The sequence below is a fragment of the Eptesicus fuscus genome, chromosome 2 (genome assembly GCF_027574615.1).
Source record: "Eptesicus fuscus isolate TK198812 chromosome 2, DD_ASM_mEF_20220401, whole genome shotgun sequence".
NCBI classification, from domain to species: domain Eukaryota; kingdom Metazoa; phylum Chordata; class Mammalia; order Chiroptera; family Vespertilionidae; genus Eptesicus; species Eptesicus fuscus.
The window spans coordinates 108757109-108779266 of record NC_072474.1 but is presented as its reverse complement, the minus strand read 5'-3'; the positions used below and the strand labels follow the sequence as shown (position 1 = coordinate 108779266).

The window sequence follows — 22158 nt, the reverse complement described above, 5'->3', positions numbered from 1 at the left end:
GATAATGGGATCCTCCGATTGGCCAAGCTCAGTGTTGGCAAGGTTGTAGGGCAACAGCATGCCAGAAGGCAGTGTGGCAGGCCTATCGAAGTTAAAAATGCACGCACCCCACCTGGAAGTAACAAAAGGTAATACTGAATGTCAGCTCTAACTGACAAAGAAAAGCACCCTCGTGCGTCGGACCCAACAAGTGCTACCACTGAAAGAATTAGCACCTGCTGAGCATTTGCAGGTGTAGTGCTGCCTCCAACACTGCAGCAGGCTAATTCACTCAGTCCTCACAAAACCCTCAGAGACAGGCGGAGCATCCGCCCCATCTCACAGACGAGGCAGCTCAAGCAAGGGGCCTTCAAACCACGTGTCCAAGGCTCCCCCGCCAGTAAGAACACAGGTGCCTGGTTCGGGGGTGAGCTCGCGTAACTACTGCACTGCCCTATCCCCCTCCACAGTTCTGTACTGTCTATTACCATCGAAGTATTTATTGTCTATACTAGAGAAAAACTAGGATGGCCTAATATCCAGCATAAGGGAAGGTTAAATACCTTGTGGTTTTTCTGTTCAAGGGAAGACCAGACAATTGTTGTTTTTTTAAAGAAAACCATCAAGTTGATATTTGACATGGAAGTGTACTGATGTGTTACAACCTTGAAGCTGTAACAGTGTAAGTTAGAAAAAGCAGAGTGCAGGAGAGCATACTACCATTTGTGGAAAAAAAATGCCCGCATAGGCACGGTATGGCTCTGCCAGTAGAAATAAAAGTAAAGAAGTCATTTTAAAACGCAAAACAAGTAGACAGGGCATTAGGGGGAGGGGCGTGCTTTTCGCTGTACACCTGCTACACCTGTTGAACTCTGCACCGTGTATGTGGATTACCTGTTTGAAAAGAACGAAACAAAACTGATTTAAAAGAACAAATGACACCTGCAAAGTGCGTCCTAGTGGCCTAATAGAAAACACAGCACTGGAGGATTCACTCCATCACTGAATGTCCCCATCTCGTTAACACTGCCTGTTTATGCGGATTCCTTCCCTGTGCCGTCTGCTCAGAGGTGCCAGCCTAGGACTCCACAACCGACTGGGGAAGGAATGAATAGCGTGATGCTAAGTTGAACCGAGTGGACCTGACATTCATGAGGGTCCCCGCAGCCCTGAGGAGCCCAGGGGTCTGTGCCTCCCTCTGGAAACCGAGCTCCGAGAGGGAGGAGCTGGGAGAGGCGTGGAGCAGGACCTCCCTCAGAGCCCCAGGAGGAACCAGCCCTGCCCACGCCTTGATTTCGGGCTTCTGGCCTCTAAAAGTGTGAGACACCACGTTTCTGTCTGTGCTCTAAGCCACCAAGTGTGTGATGGTTCACGATGACAAACCAGTAAGGGTATACAGCCACCGGAGCCGAACAGAGACACTAACAGGCACCAGTTTCTGCCCTGGAGCAGCATCCCTAAAAGGGCAGCGAGTGAGCGAGGCTAGCCGGGGAGCAGCTGATAACAGGGAGGCGGAGGGAGGCGGCCTGGGCTGGGCATGTTATGACTCTTAGGCTTCGCGCTGAGCAGAACCAAAGGCCCCTCTGGGTCCAGGGCCCCTTTCTCTGCCGGGCAGGCTGCTCTCAGCAGGAGAGAAGACTCATCTGACAAGCCTGCTCTTTTTCAGAGAATTGCTTAGGGCTCTATTTTGTTCATGGCTTTCGCAGAGGGACTTTGTAGTGATTTATTTTTTCCCAGGCGTTTTGGCAGCTCTGAGGGGGACAGTAAAAAAGCCCATTAACGCCAGCGTGTGCCACCGGGGACGCTGGAGCGCCGACACAGAGAGACACCCTTAATTAAAGCCGAAGGAGCCGGGGCTCACCTGGGTCTCCAAGTCCCCGCGCGGCGGGAAGTCCGGCTCCGGGGGCCCGTCCTCGCCTCTCCGGGGACATCCCTTATTCTGTTGGATGAATTCTTCCAGCCTTAAGACCTAAAAGAGAGGAACAGAAATGCTTGGCATTGACACCTGTCTCCTGGACGTGGCCCGTTAATCTGGGAGTTCCTTCTCCTGGTCCCTCAGTTCTGGGGACAGTGCCCCATTACACAAATGCAAACATGCTGCCAGAAAGGCCATTTCTTTTTTTTTCTTTTTTTAAAAATACTTTTATTGATTTCAGGATGGAAGGGAGAGGGAGAGATTGAGCCCGAAACCCGGGCATGTGCTCTGACTGGGAATCGAACCAGGACCTCGTGGTTCCTGGGTGGAGGCTCAACCACTGAGCCACCCGGCTGGGCCAGAAAGGCCATTCCTAGCCAGCTGGCTGTGTGGTGGTCCCAGAAGAAGCCGAGCCTGCAGGTTTGCAGGGGTCCACACCTCCCTCACTTTACTTACACACGCCGGGCTATCCTGGGCTGCTTTTCACTGGCTTCCACACCATTTCACACGATTTCTTTTTTTTTTTTAAGTTAATTGGTAAAGAAAAGAAACAATATGTAATAATTACACAGATAAATTGAGAGAAGAGTAGCTGGGAGGTGCTATTACATTGTAAAGCCTTAATTATGATAATTACTAGCGTTCCCGTTGCAGGAAAAATCCTGCAATAGGGTTTCCTGCTGCACTCTCCCCCGGCCCCACCTCCGCTCCTCCCTTGTCCCCCGGCCTGCCTTCTCCGCCAGCCCGCCCTGCTCTCCTTCCTTCTCCCCCGGCCCTGCCTCCGCTCCTCCCTTGTCCCCCGGCCTGCCTTCTCCACCAGCCCGCCCTGCTCTCCTTCCTTCTCCCCCGGCCCTGCCTCCACTCCTCCCTTCTCCTCACCCCCTCCTCATCATCCCCCCCCCCCCCCGGCTTGCTTGCTTCTCCGCAACTTTGCTCCCTTCAGCATCTCTTGGCTTCTTTCTAAACTGTCTTGACATGCAAATTAGCCGCCATCTTTGTTGGGGTAATTTGCATACTCATCCTGATTGGTTGGTGGGTGTGGCTTGCGCATAGCGAAGGTGCGGTCACTTTGCATATTTGTCTATTATTAGGTAGGATTATCCACCAACTAATTGTCAAGTGTCAGTTTAACAGGCTGGCATCCCTGCCTCAGACTCTGAGAAGAATGAGGCCAATAACCATCAAGGAAACTCAGACACGGCTAACAGGTCTTCATAGAAAACCGAAGACTCCGCGGGCTCCGTGCTAGGTATGTGGAGGGGAGAGGAAGGGAGCGAGTGAGAGCAAAATGGTAAAATAATGTCATCCCTGCTGTCAAGCTGTCATCTTACGGCAAAGGCAGATACATGTTTCTAATCACAGCACATGTACAAAGTAATAATAGTACCACTAATGGTGTGTTGGCTCTGTGCCAGGTCAGGACCTAAGCACTTTATAGTATCAGCTCTTCTAATCTTCACAACTACTATAAGGTAGGTACTAGTGGATACTGTTACCAAGAACTTACAACAATACACTCTGTTCGGGGGAGTCCAGGGCAGCCTTGGGGGCAGTGAAGGATGAATAGGAGTCCGTTAGTGGCAAGGGTGAGAACAGGCATTCTGAACAGCAAAGATCGCAGGTGTAGGAGTGGAGGGTGGGTAGGATGTGTGTGAGGACTGAAGGAAGGTTCCATGTCAGAAGGCTTCGTACGAAGAAGTAGACAGGAGCGGGTAGAGTTCTAGAGGACAATGATGATAAGTCTGAACTGTGAAAAGCATGGGAATTAAAGATTTTAGGGGCCTGGCTGGTGTGGCTCAGTGATTGAGAGTCAACCCATAAATCAGGAGGTCGTGGTTCAATTCTTCACTGGGGGCTCAATCCCCGGTGGGGTAATGCAGGAGGCAGTCAATCAGTGTTTCTCTCTCAACGTTGATGTTTCTATCTCTCTCCCTCTTCCTCCCTCTCTCTGAAATAAATAAAAACATAGCCTACTAATATGCAAATTGACTGAACAGTGGAACGACCAGTTGCTATAATGTGCACTGACCACCAGGGGGCAGACGCTCAATGTAGGAGCTGCTCCCTGGTGGTCAGTGTGCTCAGCCAGAAGCCGGGCTCACGGTTGGCAAGCGCAGTAGCAATGGCAGAAGCCTCTCCCGCCTCTGCAGCAGCCCTAAGGACCCCTCAGTGGATGTCAGCCTGACATCTTAGGCCCGCTCCCCACCCCCCCCTCGGGTTTCCTGGACATCCCCCGAGGGCTCCTGGATTGCTAGAGGGCACAGGCTGGGCTGAGGGCCGCCCCCCCCCAGCACAAATTTCATGCACCGGGCCTCTAGTTTTTAACAAAGATTTTAGGGAAAGAGGAGTAGACCTTGAGCAGACTAGGGTTTTGGGTCACTATTCTGGAATCGGCTGACCTGGGAGAATGGGGAGGCAGGCATACAGGGCAGGCTCTCAGGAGACTCTGGAGACCATCCCAGAAGAACTGCAAGGCCATCAGAATGTCTTCTCGGCTTTACATAATGAATATTTGGGGAAGGGATATTTAAAGACTATGAAACCACTTACACTGCATCTTGCTAAGGCTTATGAAATATTTAAGTGAGCTCTGTGAGATTTGTGTACAAGCAGGTAAAGAAAAAGGAGCCTGGGCGAGCCATTCTGAGGGTCTTGACCAAGGCATTGGTGTAGAGAGGGGAGAGGACCTAGGGGCTTTCGTGGGAGGACCCATAGGACTTGATAACCTGATTGGATGTGATGGTGGGGCAGGGTGGGGACTCAGGCTGAGGACAGCAGAGCAGGAGAGTGGATGTGGTCAAGGGTGACCCTTCCATTCCTGGCTTTGGTAGGCGGGTGGATAATGACACCATTACAGTGGCAGAAGAAATGGAGGCTGAAGAGCAGCCTGAGGCACTCTGTCCACGGTCAATCTCCGGGCCATGCCCCGCTATCTGTAAACACTCAGGTTCTGAATGATGCTCGGTCATCACAGAGGCCACATGCTACACTAGAGGCAGTGTTAGCATAGTGGTTAACAGTGGGGTCTTCAGAGCCCCGTCACCTGGGATGAATCCCAGATCCACTACTTGTTACCTGTGTGACTTTGAGGAAGTGATTTACCTTCTCTGTTCCTCAGTTTTCTCATTTGTAAACCAGAGATACTAATAGTACAATGGTTGTAAGGTTTACAAGTTAGCAGTGTAACTGCTTAGACAGTATCTTAACTGAGTAGGTGCTTAACACAGGTTCACCATTGTTATTTTAAACAGAGACGTTCTTAGGGGACCATCAGGTGATGGCCCAGGTGTCCAAGTCAGAAGCAGAATGGGGCTGGTCCCACACACATATGTGAAACCTTCCCGAGCTCTGCAGGGCGGGGTGGTCCAGATCCCATATGAAGATGGCAGTATGGGTCAACAGGGAGGGAGGGTGGAGAGGAAGGAAGGGAGAAAAGGCGGAGAAAGGAAGAGAGAGAAATGGGCCTCTTTGCTGGACAGCCCACTTTGGGCTGAGATGGAACAGAAATCTCTATGGCAGAGACTTCCACCAAGACCTCACCTCTAGAGCCCCTGACATACCAAGTCATGGCATGCTCATCTTTTTAAAAATATACCAATTTGTGAGATAGAAAAACGATTAGAGCCCGGCTGGTGTGGCTCAGTTGGTTACTGGTTCAATTCCTGGTCAGGGCACGTGCCCAGGTTATGGACTCGATTCCCAGTAGGGGGCAGTTGATTGATGTTTCTCTCTCATCCATGTCTGTCTCTGTCTCTCTGTCTCTCTGTCTCTCTGTCTCTCTCTCTCTCCCTCCCTCCCTCTCTCCTTCTCTCTCTAAAAAAAAAATCAATAAAACATAGTTTTTAAAAAAGAAAAAGGTCAGAGAATTCTGCTGAATCAGGAGAAGAAAAAGATGGCAGCGGAGGTGAAAGGCTGATCTGTTGCCTCGCATGGCAGTTTCGGAAATACAACTGAAACATGGACTGGTGAGGGTGGCGACTGCTGCTCGCGTCTCCCCAGACCGGGCAGCTGCTCCTCTCAGTCAGCAACGCAGCCGGGGCCATGGACTCGTGGGCGCCGCGGCGGCTGCTGTGGCGGTGGCCGCGGACTCGGCGCAGCGGCTCTCGGTGAAGGAAGAGACCATCTTTCTACAGGAGGGGCTCACCCGCGCCACCGACCTGGCCGAGCTGCGCACTGAGATCCTCGGGGCCCCGGACGCCACCAACACCGATTTGGAGGATTCTTAGGAATTCTCATCTTACATTCAAGTCCTCTAGCCATTTTGACAGAGGAGAATCAAGAAGGCGGCTAAGATAAACAAAGGAACTTCGAACTGCACCGCGCGCAGCGGTTTCAGGGGCGCGACTGGAGGACGGAGCGTCTGCAGTCCAGAACTACAGGAGAGATGGCTGAATGGCAGATTTACAGCTAAGAGGGAAGAGGAAACCAGCGAAATCGGAGGGGACGAGGTGCGGAGGCGCGTGGGTCGGGCTGGTGGCGGGGGAAAGGGGCTTTAGTTCCAAACCTAGGGGAGATTAGCTCTCCATCACCCTGAAATCCAGCTTCTGGGGACCCGCGGGAGACCCAGATGCCTGCGGGGAGAGGCGGGACTCTTGCGGAGGTGCGCCCAGCAATCAGTGTTTGCTGCGCTGGAGCGCGGAACGAAGGGACTTAGAAACTTGGAAGGCAGAAGGAGCAGACTCGCAGCCATTGCGGCTTGCCGCACCGTGGCCTGTTGGCGCCCTGAGACCCCGCCCCACCCTGGGACCCGCCCCGCCCTGAGACCCGCCCCTCCCTGGGACCCGCCCCGCACGTTTTGAAGACCCGCCCCGCAAGTCTTGCAGGCGCACCTACGCTCCAAGCAACGGCTTATGCATGTGGGTGGCCTGCCCTCTGGCAGCGGACCAGATGAACTGCTGTTCTAGTCGGACTGCTCCAGGGCCACTCAGACAGGAGGAGGAAACTACAGTTTTTGCTGTAATCCCTGCTGAGTGCCTAAGGCAGTGGCTGATCTACGCCCCATTGGGGACCCAGAAACGAGGGCATCTGGTGGTCTGTGGGAAATGACACCAGACTTCAACCACGCGCATAAGGGACACATCCAACAGGCAGATTCAGTGAGCGCCAAAGCCTTGCTGCACCAAGACCCGGCCCATAGGAGTGTCTCCTGCACAGCAACTCTTCCTTTATAGACAAAGAGAGCCCTCCCGGTGGCACCAGCAACAATCAAGACTTAACTATACAAGGGAGGACCGGGATGGAGGCATAGGGCGGAGGCCTCGATGTTGCCTGCCACAACAACTTTGAGGCTGCGACGGGAGAGCGGAGCAGACACCACCCAAGACCACCGTAGGGCTGGCTGAGTGGATGCTCTGCAGCTAGAATAAAAGAGGGGTATGCGGGATGATGCTGATGCAGATGACCCAAGGACCACACTTTGGGAACTGCGGCTCGGGCGACGCAGTGACGACCTGGAGCGTGCTCGGCGCGGTCCCCCCGGCGGTCTCCGGCTGAGGGGGCAGCTCCACTGGCTGCCAAGCAAGGACAGACGGGCCCCTGTGAGACATGGGGTGGGGGACTCCGCGCTTGCTGGCCTCCGAGTCCTTCAGGAATCTCGGTGCCCCGGGGGCGGCCGGGTGCGCATGCTCGGCGACCGGCCGCCGCTGCGGACCCAGGGGCCGGCGCGGCGACGCCAGACCGGCCCGCCGCCACGCACCGGGCGCACCGGAGCTTCGCCGAGCAGCCGCCCGACGAGTTCTGCGGCGGCCGTCCTGGAGCTCTGGCAGGATGGCCGGGGGGGTTGCTGGGGGGTGTTGACCGGCGGGAATTGGGATCGGGAGGACGGGGCCCCGCTGGGACCCGGGTGCGGGCGGGGTTGCGCACCTCTGGGCTCGGGAGTGGTCGCGCGCCTCCGGGTATGGGTGGGGCCTCGCGTCCCTGGGTCTGGGTGGGGCCGCGTGCCCCTGGGTCCAGGTGAGGCCGGATTCCGGGTCCGGGTGAGGCCAAGCGCCCCTGGGTCTGGGAGAGGCCAAGCGCCCCTGGGTCCGGGTGAGACCATGTGTCCCTGGATCCGGGTGAGGCCTCGTGCACCTAGGTCCAGGTGAGGCCACGTGCCCCTGGGCCTGGGAGAGGCCACGCACCCCTGGGTCCGGGCGAGACCATGTGTCCCTGGATCCGGGTGGGGCCTCGTGCACCTAGGCCCGGGTGGGGCTGCGTACCCCTGGGTCTGGGGGAGGCCAGGCGTCCCTGGGTCCGGGTGAGACCGTGTGTCCCTGGATCCGGGTGAGGCCTCGTGCGCCTAGGCCCGGGTGAGGACACATGGCCCTGGGTCTGGGAGAGGCCAGGCGTCCCTGGATCCGGGTGAGACCATGTGTCCCTGGATCCGGGTGAGGCCTCGTGCACCTAGGCCCGGGTGAGGCAACGTGCCCCTGGGTCTGGAGAGGCCAAGCGTCCCTGGGTCCGGGTGAGACCATGTGTCCCTGGATCTGGGTGAGGCCTCATACACCTAGGTCCGGGTGAGGCCACGTGCCCCTGGGTCTGGGACAGGCCAAGCGTCCCTGGGTCCGGGCGAGACCATGTGTCCCTGGATCCGAGTGAGGCCTCGTGCACTTAGGCCCGGGTGAGGCCACATGCCCCTGGGTCTGGGAGAGGCCAAGCGTCCCTGGGTCCGGGTGAGACCATGTGTCCCTGGATCCGAGTGAGGCCTCGTGTACCTAGGCCCGGGTGAGGCCACGTGCCCCTGGGTCTGGGAGAGGCCAAGCGTCCCTGGGTCCGGGCGAGACCATGTGTCCCTGGATCCGAGTGAGGCCTCGTGCACCTAGGCCCGGGTGAGGCCACATGCCCCTGGGTCTGGGAGAGGCCAAGCGCCCCTGGGTCCGGGCGAGACCATGTGTCCCTGGATCCGGGTGAGGCCTCGTGCACCTAGGTCCAGGTGAGGCCACATGCCCCTGGGTCTGGGAGAGGCCACGCACCCCTGGGTCCGGGCGAGACCATGAGTCCCTGGATCTGGGTGAGGCCTCGTGCACCTAGGCCCGGGTGAGGCCACATGCCCCTGGGTCTGGGAGAGGCCAAGCGTCCCTGGGTCCGGGTGAGACCATGTGTCCCTGGATCCGGGTGAGGCCTCGTGCACCTAGGCCCGGGTGAGGCCACATGCCCCTGGGGCTGGGAGAGGCCAAGCGTCCCTGGGTCCGGGTGAGACCATGTGTCCCTGGATCCGGGTGAGGCCTCGTGCACCTAGGCCCGGGTGAGGCCACGTGCCCCTGGGTCTGGGAGAGGCCAAGCGTCCCTGGGTCCGGGTGAGACCATATGTCCCTGGATCCGGGTGAGGCCTCATGCACCTAGGCCCGGGTGAGGCCACGTGCCCCTGGGTCTGGGAGAGGCCAAGCGTCCCTGGGTCCGGGTGAGACCATGTGTCCCTGGATCCGGGTGAGGCCTTGTACACCTAGGCCTGGATGAGGCCACGTTTCCCTGGGTCTGGGAGAGCCCAAGCGTCCCTGGGTCCGGGTGAGACCATGTGTCCCTAGATCCGGGTGAGGCCACGTGCCCCTTAGTCCGGGTGAAGCCGTGCCCCTGGGTCCGGCCGAGACCAAACCAGAGGGAGTCGGTCCTCCGTTACCACCATTTGTCCACCATCCAGAGCTGAGGGGTCAGTGCTGACATGTACACATAAGGAACTTGTGGACATTGAAATTGGGTCTCAAAAGAACTGTTGGTTCAGAAAGAAACTCACTACAGACTGATCCATCTGCCTGTCAGCATAACTATTATTGCTCGTCTCACATTCAGTTCTCATAAGTATATATCTAGTGACATATGATCTCGCTCATCTAGGGGAAATGATGAACAACATAGACTGAGGAACAAGAACAGAACCAGAAGCAAGGAGGCATCGATCGGACTATCGGGCCTCAGAGGGAGGATAGGGGAGGGGGGGGGGAGGGGGAGAGTTCAACCAAAGGACTTGTGTGCATGCATATGAGCCTATCCAACGGTTAAGTTCAACAGGAGGTTGGGGCATGCGTGGGGAGGGGGGGCGATGGGAATGGGGGGATGAGGACAAATATGTGACACCTTAATCAATAAAGAAATTTAAAAAAAAAAAAAGAAAAAGGTCAGAGAAGAACAAAGTGTGTGCTCCTCACTCGGCTGTAGGAACAACACCTCACAAACACAGAGGCAGCTCCCGTGTTTCTCCTGCCCATCAGCCTTGCTCCCTTCTAGAACTAACCACTGCTCAAGTCAGGCTGCATCCTTCTCATGTGTGTCTCTGAACTGAACTCCATCACATGTATCCTGAACATCATTATGGTTTTGGACATGGCTCTGGATTCTTCAAAGCTCCCCCAGGAGGCTGTGATGCACGGCCTGGGCTGAGGAACCAATTTCACGGGCTCCTGTGGGGTGGTGGGTGCAGGGCTCCCCTGGAGGGTGGGAGGGAGGGCAGCGGAAGGAAGGAACCCTCTTCACAGTTTGGTTTTTGTCTAATCAGGCTCAGGGGTGACCTCTGTTTCCAGCCCCTTCTCCTTAGTAACATGGCAACCGCTCTTTGAAACTTTGACCTTGGTCTCTGGGTGGTCTGGTCAGGGGGGTGGGCCCATGAAGCAAACTGTTGTTCATCTGGTCTACATCCAATGCCTGCCCCTTTCTCCCTCGCCTGCCTCCACCATGGAGGCCTGACAGCTGAATCCGTGCTTTCCCAGGCTGGCCACGTGGCACAGGTGTTACCCACGGAGGCAGGAGTCCGCTGGGTGCTGCGATCGCTCTCTGCTGCCTGCTGAAGCGGGCAGGCCTGGTCACCACTGCTGCCCCCTGCTTCCTGGTTTAAATTTGGACCTGACAACCGGTGTGGCAACAGACACCAGGAATCTGAGCCGACTTCTCCATTTGATGCAGCAGGCTCAGTGCCCGGGGCCCACAATATTTTTAGGGGCACTGAAAATATTTTAATTTCTTTCAAAATCACAAGAAAAAAAAATACAGCCTGGCTATATTCATCTTTATAGGGATGCTGTCATAAAAATAATTTTTAATTTTTGATAAAGGAAAGGAGCCACGACAGCAAGCGTGTCTAATGCCCACAGAAGTGATAACGAAGCCGGGGTGAAGGAGCGATCAGAACCGCAGATGGACCAGCTTGGTATCATTTAGCCACACAACCAACACCAGCAGCCTCCTGCCTCCTTCTCTCATGTGAGACAGTAAGTGCCTCTTTGATAAGCCTCCATAAATCAGGCTCTCTGCTAGCTGCGGCTAAATTTATTGTTGTGCTGAAGTCCCTTTGTTTCTTCCGAGGATGCTGAATGTGATAAAGTCAGGGGAGTTCCCTGAGATTCCAGGCATCTCAGTTAACCAGCAACTCCCACACCCTGCATTGATTTGAGACTTACCTGGAGCAGAGAATTCTGGAGCTTCACATTTAGGGCCGCTTTCTCTTCTTCTAGCTGCTTTATTTCATTTTCTGATTTCTTCTTCACTTCTTCCAACTGTTCTTCTACTTCCTAAATGGTGATGAGGAGAGTTAGCCACACAAGGCACAAAAACATGGACTGGAGACACCCTGCCTGATTCCCAAAGGGGTTCAAAGAAACTTATCCTTACCTAATATAAGAGTAATATGAAAATTAACCATCACTCCGCTACACCCACAAGCCACGCCCACCAGCCAATCAGAGTGAGTATGCAAATAAACCCAACCAAGATGGCTACAGCAACAGAGAGCAGGAGGGAGGCTTGGGTTTCCCAGGCAATGGAGGAAGCCAAGCTTTCTGCCTGCCCCTGCCAGCCTAAGCCTCCACTCAAGGCTACAAAGTTTCAATTTTAGAAGGTAAACAAATCCAAACAGAAATGGCGGCAGCCATGGAGCTGGAAAGAGCGGGAGGCTAGGGTTGCCCCTGGCAATGGAAGAAGCAAAACTTTCTGCACACCCTGGCCGGCCCAGGCCTCTGCTTAAGGCTACAAAGTTTCAATTATAGAAGATACATAAATTCCAATAGAAATGGCTGCTGGCCACGGAGCGAGCAGGAGGCTTGGCTCTGCTCCAGGCTACAAGTTTCAATTGTAGAAGGTAAATAAATTCCAGATACCAGGGCCTCTGCTTGGGTCGCCGGGGGGCGTGGATGGCCTGCAAACCACCACAGGCCCCTCGCTCAGGCTGCCCCACACCCCAAGGGAACCCCCACCCTGATCCGGGACACCCTTCAGGGCAAACCAGCTGGCCCCCACCCGTGCACCAGGCCTCTATCCTACCTAATAAAAGAGTAATATGCAGATTGACCATCACTCCAACACACAATATGGCTGCCCCCATGTGGTCAAAGATCCTGCCCCCATGTGGACACAAGATGGCCACACAAGATGGCCACCACAAGATGGCCAGCAGGGGAGGGCAATTGGGAGGCACCAGGCCTGCAAGGGAGGGCAGTTGAGAGGGACCAGGCCTGCAAGGGAGGGAAGTTGGAGGCGATCAACCCTGCAGGGGAGGGCAGTTAGGGGTGACCAGGCCAGCAGAGGAGGGAAATTGGGGGCAAACAGGCTGGCAGGGGAGTAGTTAGATATCAATCAGGCTGGCATGGGAGTGGTTAGGGGGTGATCAGGCTGGCAGGCAGAAGCGGTTAGGGGTAATCAGGAAGGCAGGCAGGCGAGCAGTTGGGAACCAGCAGTCCTGGATTGTGAGAGGGATGTCCAACTGGATTGGGTCTAAACGGGCAGTTGGACATCCCTCGAGGGGTCCCAGATTGGAGAGGGTGCAGGCTGGGCTGAGGGACACCCCCCCCACACCCCCGTGCACAAATTTCGTGCACTGGGCCTCTAGTGAGAGTATAAAATACTGAAAGGAAGAACAGCAAGATGGTAGACAATGATAATTACATTAAATGTAAATGGTCTAAATGACCTCCAAAAGTCCGAGGCCAAAATGAATTAAAGAGTAAGACCCAGCTATACCATCAAAGCTCTTTGAATACAAAGACATAGGTAGATTAAAAGTAAAGAAAATGATTGAAACAGACCACAAAACACTGACTATAAAAACAATAGAATGACTATATTTGTATCAAAGTAGACTTCAGGACAGCAGTATTTCACAAGTGATTAAAGGGTCAATTCATTCAAAAGACATAATAATCTTTATCTAATAAATAAGTCTGAATTTGTATAAAGCAAAAGCTAAGAAGAACTATGAAATGTGACAGTTTAAATGTGAGATTTCAGTACTCCTTTCTCAGTAATCAACAGAACAAGTAGAGAAAAATTAATGGGGAAATAAAATACTTGAGCAAGACTATCAACCAACACAACCTAATCAGCACTTATAGAACACCCATCAGCAGCAGATCCATATTCTTTTCAAGTGCACAAGAACCATCCGTCAAGACAGACCATGTTTGAGCCATAAACAAGATGAATAATTGAAAAGGTATGAAATTATAGAATCCATTCTTTGACCACAAGGGAAATGAATTAGAAATCAACAGGAAAGATCCCAATATTAAGCAACATATTTCTAAACAACCAAGAGTATTTTTTGGAGTTGATAGAAATAAAAAATATCACACTACATGACTTCAAATTAGAAAAAAAAAATTTCCAGCAATAAAACAATTTGTTTTAAATCATGTCCCATTCTTAGTGGGATGAAATCCCGCACCATCTCACTCTGTTCTGCTGGGACGGGACTCACCCCTTGGTCTAGCGTCTCCACACTGTACAAGCTCCCCACCCATCAGTCACTTAGCAGCTGTCTGGGTCATCAGATCCACTGCCATGGTGTTACAGTGCTTGTGTTCTGAGGCCCCCTTATTGTACCTAATAATGACCCCAGAGCTATCCACATAACTTTTATTACAATACTAGAGGCCCATTGCACGAAGATTCATGCAATAGGCCTTCCTTCCCCTGGCTGCCGGCACCGGTTTTCCTCCAGCACCTGGGACCCAGGCCTTTGCTCTGGCCACCACCTTCCGTCTTCGCTCCAGCCAGAGCGCCGCTCCTATAGCTCCCTCCGCCCCCCACGTGCCACCTCATAGCAGGTGTCCCGCCCCACCTGGCCGCTCCGTGCCTGCATGTGTGCTGCCCAGAGGCCCAGAGCGGCTGGGGGGCAGGCCGCTGCCAGCTTTGTTGAGTTAATTTGCATACTCACTCCTGATTGGCTGGTGGATGTCATGAAGTGATGGTCAATTTGCATGTTTCTCTTTTATTAGTGTAGATATTGTTAACTGTTCTGTTTTATTATTAGTCACTGTTGTTAATCTCTACCACGCCTAATTTATACATTAAATTTTATCTTTGGTATGTGTGCATAGGAAGAAACATAGTGTATATAGGGTCTCAGGCATCCACTGGGGGCCTTGGGATGTGTCCCTCATGGATTAGGGTGATGACTGTAATTAAAGCTCCACCTATGTTCACAATAATACTTATCGTCTTCTAAAACATTCATGTAGGTTATTTGCTTTCCCAGCAAATGGGAGAAATGAGGCTTTGTGTTCCTCCTTAGCAGAAAGCCTCCCCTTTCTGGGGGGACGGAACAGTACCCAGAGGCTGAGAATCTCGCACACTGCCAGACCTCCATGAAGTGCCTGCACCCACGCAGTGCTTATGCAGCCCCAGGCACGAGCTATGCTTTGCTTTTTTCACATGGATCACCTCATTTAATCCTCATACTCTATGGGGTGCTATTTTCATCATGTTTTATACACGAGGAAGCTGAGGCTGGCAGAATTTCTCTCTGAGGGGGCCCAGGTTAAATAACGGCTCTGGCCACAGAGCTAGAGAGTGGCAGGGTTGGGATGTCAGCCAGACCTGAGTGTTTGCTTCATGTTATTTCTCTCTGTTTTTGCTGAGTAGAGTTGAATTTGCCTGTTAAACGCTCAGATGACACAATTCTAGACCATGTCAATGGCTCCAGGCCCATGGTTTTAGGGTGTGATAGGGAGGACTTACAATCTATAGATAGAGCACCTGTATTAGTCTGAAAAGTAATCATATTATTTTAAATCTTAGAAAACACACACACACACACACACACACACACACACACACATATACATATGTAAATAGGGGGTTAAGTTTTTCTTAAAATGTCCTCTTCATGTTTTTTAAAAAATATTTTTTTTTATTCAATTCAGAAAGGAAGGGAGAGGGAGAGAGATAGAAACATCAATGATGAGAAAGATTCATTGATTGGCTGCCTCCCACATACCCACCACTGGAGATCGAACCTGCAACCTGGGCATGTGCCCTGACCAGGAATCGAACCAGTGACCTCTTGGTTCCTGGGCTGATGCTCAACTGCTGAGCCACACTCGGCTGGGCTTAAAGTTTCCTTTTCCAGGCCCGTGTGAAGCGATTGACTCAGCTGTGAATTCAGCAAGCAGAGCCCATAACCATGGTCAGGCCGTCGACCCACCAGGAGTCAAAACATCATCTTATCAACATCATCTCATCGCCTGATGACTAATTACAATAGCGGACGTGTGCGGACCCCCAGGCCTGCACGTAGCTGCACTCCTCACCCCAGCCCCTTCCCCTTTATAATCCTGTCCCCTGAATCTAGCTGGAAGGCAGGGTTTGATGCTTGTAAACGCCCTGTCTTCTTGGCTGGCCTTCTCAATAAACGCCTCATATGATTCACCCCTGCCTTCGTTATTGGACACAGCGACAGGCAGGCCGAGCGCAACTGGGGGTCTCCCGGTAACAGGTGTCCCCATGCCCTCCGAAAGACCCTGAACCTCCTTGGGATGGAGAACTAGCTCAGATCCGAACACGGCAGGAGCTCAGTCAATGTCTGAGGAAGGAAAGGGGAAATAAAAGAGGAAAGAGGGAGGGAAAGGAGAGCACACGGAAGAGCATCCGTGAGAGCGACCTCACCATCCGCAGCCGCTTCCTGTCGGCCTCCGCGGACGAGCGCACCGACTTGATTTCCGCCTTGTGCGTCTTCACCAGGTCCTCCAGGCGCCGCACCAGCTGCTCCTTCAGATGCTGCTTCTCCTCCTCCGTCTGCTGTTTGAGTTTACGAAGGTCCTGTTCGTACTGTTGCTTCAGGTATTCCGTCTCCACACCCGCCTCTTTCTCGGTCTATAAAAAGAGGGCCCTGTAAACCTGCGGAGCGGGGTGACGAGCAGGGCACCGCCGTTTCCTTTTTTGTGCAACTTTTACAATGTTTATGTACTGGTTTTACAGCCTGTTTCACAAGGTGCAATAAAGTTTATAAGACTGTATATTTGATATTTGTAAGAGACTTGACTTTATGCACCATCGGAAAAGGGCTCTTTGGAATAATAGCGTGTCTACTGTCACAGGATCAGATAGTCAGGCCCACACTATAGAGCAGGGGTGGGGACCATCCGGCCCAAGGGCTGTATGAGGCCCGCAAAACCATTTGGTCTGGCCCTGCCAAGGCATTAGGGATGAGTTAATTAAATGTTTGACCAAATAGAGCAGGCTGGTTTTTAAGCTGATAATTTTGTATGGCCCGCGAATGATGTTATAAATATCCCAATGGCCCTTGGCAGGAAAAAGGTTCCCCACCCCTGCTGTACAGGTTCCTAAGTCAGTGGTCGGCAAACTCATTAGTCAACAGAGCCAAATATCAACAGTACAACGACTGAAATTTCTTTGGAGAGCCAAATTTTTTCAACTTAAACTTCCTCTAACGCCACTTCTTCAAAATAGACTCGCCCAGGCCGTGGTATTTTGTGGAAGAGCCTCACTCAAGGGGCCAAAGAGCCGCATGGGGCTCGCGAGCCGCAGTTTGCCGACCACTGTCCTAAAGGATGCTTTCTTTGTTTGAACGAGGAACCTACAGAGGGGACACTAAGCAAGTTTCCAGTTTCCCAGGAGTCCACGATAAGGGGTTTGGAGAATTCTGCTACATTCTCCGTCTCCTAGTTTCAAACGCCATGAAGTCGGTGGGAAGTTGGCTGGAATCCAGACCCACATGTCCACCCCTGGAGCCATGGCGCCTGCTGCTTCCAGGTGGATCGTCGTGGCTGGGGACTGAGGTCTACCTGAAGTTCATTCTAGCAAAGCCCCGCGTCCCCACCCCGGGGCCGGGTCACACACACCTGCGTATCTGTGCCTCCTTTCGTACACGGACACTCCTTGGGAAGGTTCTGATCCTGCTGAGGACGGGGACTGCGGGCTTCCACGTCGTCGGCTTTCCCTAAGACTTCATTCTCCGAAATGCGCTCTGTCTTCACGTCATCTACGAGCAAAAGGTTCAACATCGTTTGGAATGCCCTTGGCCTTGACCGCAGCCTGAGGCCTTCCGCCATTGAGTGCCCATGCTGCTATTCAACAGTTTTGCCCACCACTCCCTATGTAATGCCTGCTCGGTGGCCTCCTGACCCTCAGGCATGGTCAAGGTGGTGATTGCCATCTTTGCTCAAGCAGCACCCTGAGTTCAAATAGTTGTCCTGCTCTCCCTTCTTAAACTACTCATCTTTAATTTTTGTGATTGTTTTCCGTAAGTTACAAAAATTGAACATGTTCCTGGGTATATGTACATTCAAAGGTTTTAAGCTAAAAGGAATTTAAAGGATAAGACTAAAAATAAATATAACTAAAATGGCTCATTTTCTCCCCCTATTCCCCTAGGTACTCAGGCTCATTTAAGTTTTTGAGTTTTTAAGTTTCTGAAAATGGCTCATTTAAGTTTTTGAGTTTTTAAGTTTCTGAAAATGGCTCATTTTCTCCCTACTTTAGAGACCACCGCGCTCTAAACCCTCCACACCCTCAGGTTCCCACTGAGACCTCTCCTCCTCTGCACCTTTCCAGGCCTCGGGGATTTCTCCTTTCCCTGACACCGCATCCTCCTGGGCCTGGGCCACGCCCCCGAAACCAAAGCTGTGGGCTGGAATGTAACTGTCCTCAATGCCCCCTGCAGGCAGAGCCCCTGCTGTGTGCCTTCGTTGTCTCTCCCAGGCAAGCTGGTCACACTGCAGGGATTAGAGAACTTTCTGATGAGGGGGCCCAGTGGGAGGCACGTAGGAATCAGAAATTCTTAGACACAAGCACCAGCTCTATCACCAGCCAGTCTGGCTGGCCTCGACCTAGACATGTTCCCTTGCTCAGACTCAGTTCCTCAGCTGTGATGCTGACACCACCCAGCTCACAGAATTATGGGGAAGACTCAATAAGGTCACGGTGTGAGATAATGTTAAACGTGTAGTGTGTGTGGTGGTTACCAGAGGAGAAGGGGGGTTGGGGGAGGATGAAGAGGAGAAAGGAAGATGAAGAGGGAAAAGGGGGCCAAATATATGGTGACAGAAGGAAACTAGACTTCAGGTGTTGAGCACACAATAGAGCAGGGGTCCTCAAACTTTTTAAACAGGGGGCCAGTTCACTGTCCCTCAGACCGTTGGAGGGCTGGACTATAGTTTTAAAAAAAAACTATGAACAAATTCCTATGCACACCGCTAAGTCGGCTGCTAAGCAGGACAGGCAGCGGCGGCAAAAACACCCGGGGGGCCGGATAAATGTCCTCGGCGGGCCGCATGTGGCCCACGGGCCGTAGTTTGAGGACCCCTGCAATAGAGTATACATATGCATTAATGAAGTTGTACAAATGAAATTTATATAATGTTATTAACCAACTAGAGGCCTGGTGCATGAAAATTTCATGCACTGGAGGGGGTGTCCCTCAGCCTGGCCTTCCCCCGCTCACAGTCCTGGAGCCCTCAGGGGCAGGAGGCGACCCGGTGATCAGGAGAAGGTGACACCCCATCACACCTCTGCTGCTGCCACTGCCGGCAGCGCAAGCCTCAGCCGGCCCTGGTTACCTGAGCCTTGGGCAACCCTGGGTGGCTGGGCAGCCGCCATCCGAGGCTTGTCTGTGCCTCAGGCTGGCCCTGGCCGACTGGGGCGCTGAGAGGACTGTGGGACTCCGGAGGCAGGCACGCGGAGCGGCTGGGCCCGCCTGGGGGTGGGCCTGGCCTTGCCACGCACCTGCCACCCCGGGGGGGGGGGGCTGTGGGGACTGGGCGCTGTCATCTTGTGGCCGTGAGCACCACAATCTTTGAGGGCGTGGCAATCAATTAGCATATTCCCTCCTTATTGGCTGTGGGCACCGCCATCTTTGAGAGTGGGGCAGTCAATTAGCATATTCCCTCTATATTGGCTGTGGGTACTGCCATCTTTGAGGGCAGGGCAGTCAATTAGCATATTTCCTCCTTATTGGCTGTGGGCACCACCATCTTTGCGATGGCGTGAGAGTCAATTAGCATATCCCCTCTTTATTAGGTAGGAGGATATCACCTCAACAAATTAAGATATTAAAAAGTACATAGTGTTGTCTAAGTGTGGGGGCAAAGCCAGTGCTGAGAGGTGTGGGCATGGTGGGGCAATATTTGGGAGCAAGGGGTCCTTTTGTTTTGTTATTTTTGTTTTTTTTAAATATATTTTATTGACTTTTTACAGAGAGGAAGGGAGAGGGACAGAGAGGCAGAAACATCGATGAGAGAGAAACATCGACCAGCTGCCTCCTGCACACCCCCTACTGGGGATGTGCCCACAACCAGGGTACATGCCCTTGACTGGAATCGAACCCTGGGACCCTTCAGTCCACAGGCCATCGCTCTAGCCACTGAGCGAAACCAGTTAGGGCCAAGGGGTACTTTTGATTCACACCTTTTAGAGGTCTGGCCTGCAGCAGCGCGAGGTGCTGGCTCACCTGTGTTTTCCATGGACCGGACTGGCCCACCAGGTGGGGCAGATCAAACAGCCCTGCCCCTCCACTCTGCTCCCAACCAGGCGGCTAACCTTCCCCCTGCAACTAATCGTTGTAGGGTCTCACCTGTTTTCTGTGCCACGTGGCACTCCTGCAGTATTAGTCTGTCTTTGGCCACGGCCAGCTTCTCCCCAAGTTTCTTTGCAGTGCTTTTCAACTCAGAGTTCTCCTGTCGAGCCTCCTTGAGCTGCACATCCAGGTCCTAAACAGACAGAAGGTCTCATGTCTCTGGTTACAGTTCTGGGTAGAGAGACACCCTCTGCACACAGAACCCACATCAGGTCTGAATGGTGGGGAAGCCCTTAGTCTCTGGAATTCAGTGGCCCAGGGCTCATCAAATCCCTACTCATCCTCTGATTGGCTGTGTGACCTTGGGCAAGTTACTTAACCTTTCTGTGGTGAGGATCAAAAGAGATGAAGTGTCTGGGACAGAAAAAATGCTCGGGGAGTATTAGGAATATCAGCCATTGCTACTTGTAGGGATAGGGGCCTGTAAGTCTGTGGGGCTCCCATAACTGATTTAGTGGTCCGGCTCCCTACAAATACAAAGCCCCAAGGATTTTAGGATAGGCAAGTTGTTCTGGAATGAGCAGGGTCTTTAGAATTAGGATGACGTGAGTTCAAAAACGTATTAGCCATGTGCCCAGCTAGGCCAGCCATTAAGACTCTCAATTTCAGTCTTATCATCTGTAAACTGGAAGTCTCTGAAGTCAGGGGCCAACATGAGCTCACCACGTGTCTCCTGCCCATAGCCCTGGCCTGGCACACAGTAGGTGTTCAATAAATACTTGCTAAATACATGTGGTTGAACTCCATGGAAATAATAACGCTCATTTCAGTAGAAGTCGAGTGCTTCTCACAGTGCCTGACACATAGTAGGTGTGCAAAATCAGGGGCCACCTTGGGAAGGTGGGAAGGGATCTTGCTCTACCTGAATCCTTTCCTTCAGCTTCTGGGCGTACTTCTTCAGGTCACTGATCTTGCGGCCTCTGTGCTCCAGGTCCCCTTCCAGCTTCCTGACCTGGGCCTGCAGGGCCGACTCCTGCACCTGGAAGTTCTTGCGCAGGTCGGTCTCCTTCTCCTGCCACTGCCACAGGGCCTCGCTCACCGACTGCTGCATGGCCTGCCGGATGGCCTCGTTCTCCCGCTCGTAGGTGGCCTGCAGCTCCTCGGCCTTGCGGGCGTAGTCCTTGCTCAGCTGCTGGTTCTCCCCCCGCAGCCGCTCCACCTCCAGCAGCACCTCCCGCATCTCGGGCCCGGAGCCGGGCTCCGCCTTGGGGTCAGGGCCCTCCTGCGGGAGCCGGCCCCACGGGGGCGCCTCCTGGCTCACCAGGCGCCGCAGCCGCTTCTCGTAGTCGGCCTTGAGCTCCAGCATCTCCTTGGACAGGGAGAGCACCCGCTCGGCGTGCTCGGCCTCCGCGCGCAGCTCCCGCTCCTTGGTCTCCAGCCGGCACGAGGCCGACTGCGCCAGCGCCTCCTGCGTCAGCCGCCGCTGCAGCTCCAGGGCGCCCTCCAGCGCCCGCACGCGCTGCCGCAGCGCCTCCTCCTCCGCGCGGCCCTGCTCCTGCAGCAGCCGGGCCTCGGCGTCCGCCACCGCCTGGCGGAGCTCCGCCTGGTGGGCTTCCCGCAGCGCCTCCATGCCGGCCTCGGCCTCGTCCTGGCGGGTGTTCAGGGCGTAGATCACCTGCGGGAGGAGCCGCAGAGCCAGTCAGTGTGTGTGCGGGCCAGGGGACCCCTAGAGTAGCACCTGAGAAGGGGGTGGGTGTGGAAGTGATTTATTAGAAATCGGGTCCAGCCCTAGCTCAGTGGACAGAGCGTGGGGCTGCGACTGAAGGGTCCCAGGTTGGATTCCGGTCAAGGGCACGCCCGGTTTCAGGTGTAGGAGACAGCCAATCACAATCAATGATTCTCTCTCATCACTGATGTTTCTATCTCTTTTTCTCTCTCCCTTCCCCTCTGAAGTCAATAACATGTACACTGAGTGGCCAGATTATTATGATCTTTGAATGCATAATAATCTGGCCACTCAGTGTGTGAGTGTGTGTGTGTGTGTGTGTGTGTGTGTGTATTAGAGGCCCGGTGCATGAATTCGTGCATGGGTGGGGTCCAGCCAGCCTGGCCAGGGGGAGGGGACATGGGCAGTTGGCCGGCCTGCCTGCCGGTCAAGTTCCTGGTCGAGGGGACAATTTGCATATTAGCCTTTTATTATATAGGATATACACTGAGTGGCCAGATTATTATGCGTTCAGAGATCTGGCCACTCAGTGTATATAAAAGAAATTGTGTCCAGGAGAAACCAGTAAGGGAGCAGGGGCGTGGAACAGGGTGGAAGCAAGAAGGGCGTGAGATAACAGAAAGGGTGTCCATGGCAGTGTTCCCTAGGGACTTCCCTGTGCTGTGGGAATCAGCGGGGGGTTCAAAGCTCTAATTTGTTCAGAAAGAACACTTTGGGGTGCAAAACACAGAACATAGAATTCAGCTATACATAGAAAGAATTCTACCCCAGGATCAAGGGGGAAGGCACCTCATACACCACAGTAGGTACTCATACACAGTAGGT

At 53.5% G+C, this 22158-nt stretch overlaps 1 protein-coding gene across 1 annotated transcript in view; it reads right to left on the bottom strand.

Annotated features, from left to right (window-relative positions):
- FAM184B (family with sequence similarity 184 member B) overlaps positions 1–22158 on the bottom strand; it is a 67591-nt gene that overhangs the window by 20357 nt on the left and 25076 nt on the right. The window contains exons 2-7 of the mRNA XM_028159587.2: positions 20530–21282; positions 19665–19800; positions 16936–17075; positions 15740–15946; positions 11260–11370; positions 1841–1948 (exon numbers count right to left, since the gene is read on the bottom strand). Coding sequence (XP_028015388.2) covers positions 1841–1948; positions 11260–11370; positions 15740–15946; positions 16936–17075; positions 19665–19800; positions 20530–21282 — 1455 coding nt within the window. The remainder of the gene's footprint in view (positions 1–1840; positions 1949–11259; positions 11371–15739; positions 15947–16935; positions 17076–19664; positions 19801–20529; positions 21283–22158) is intronic.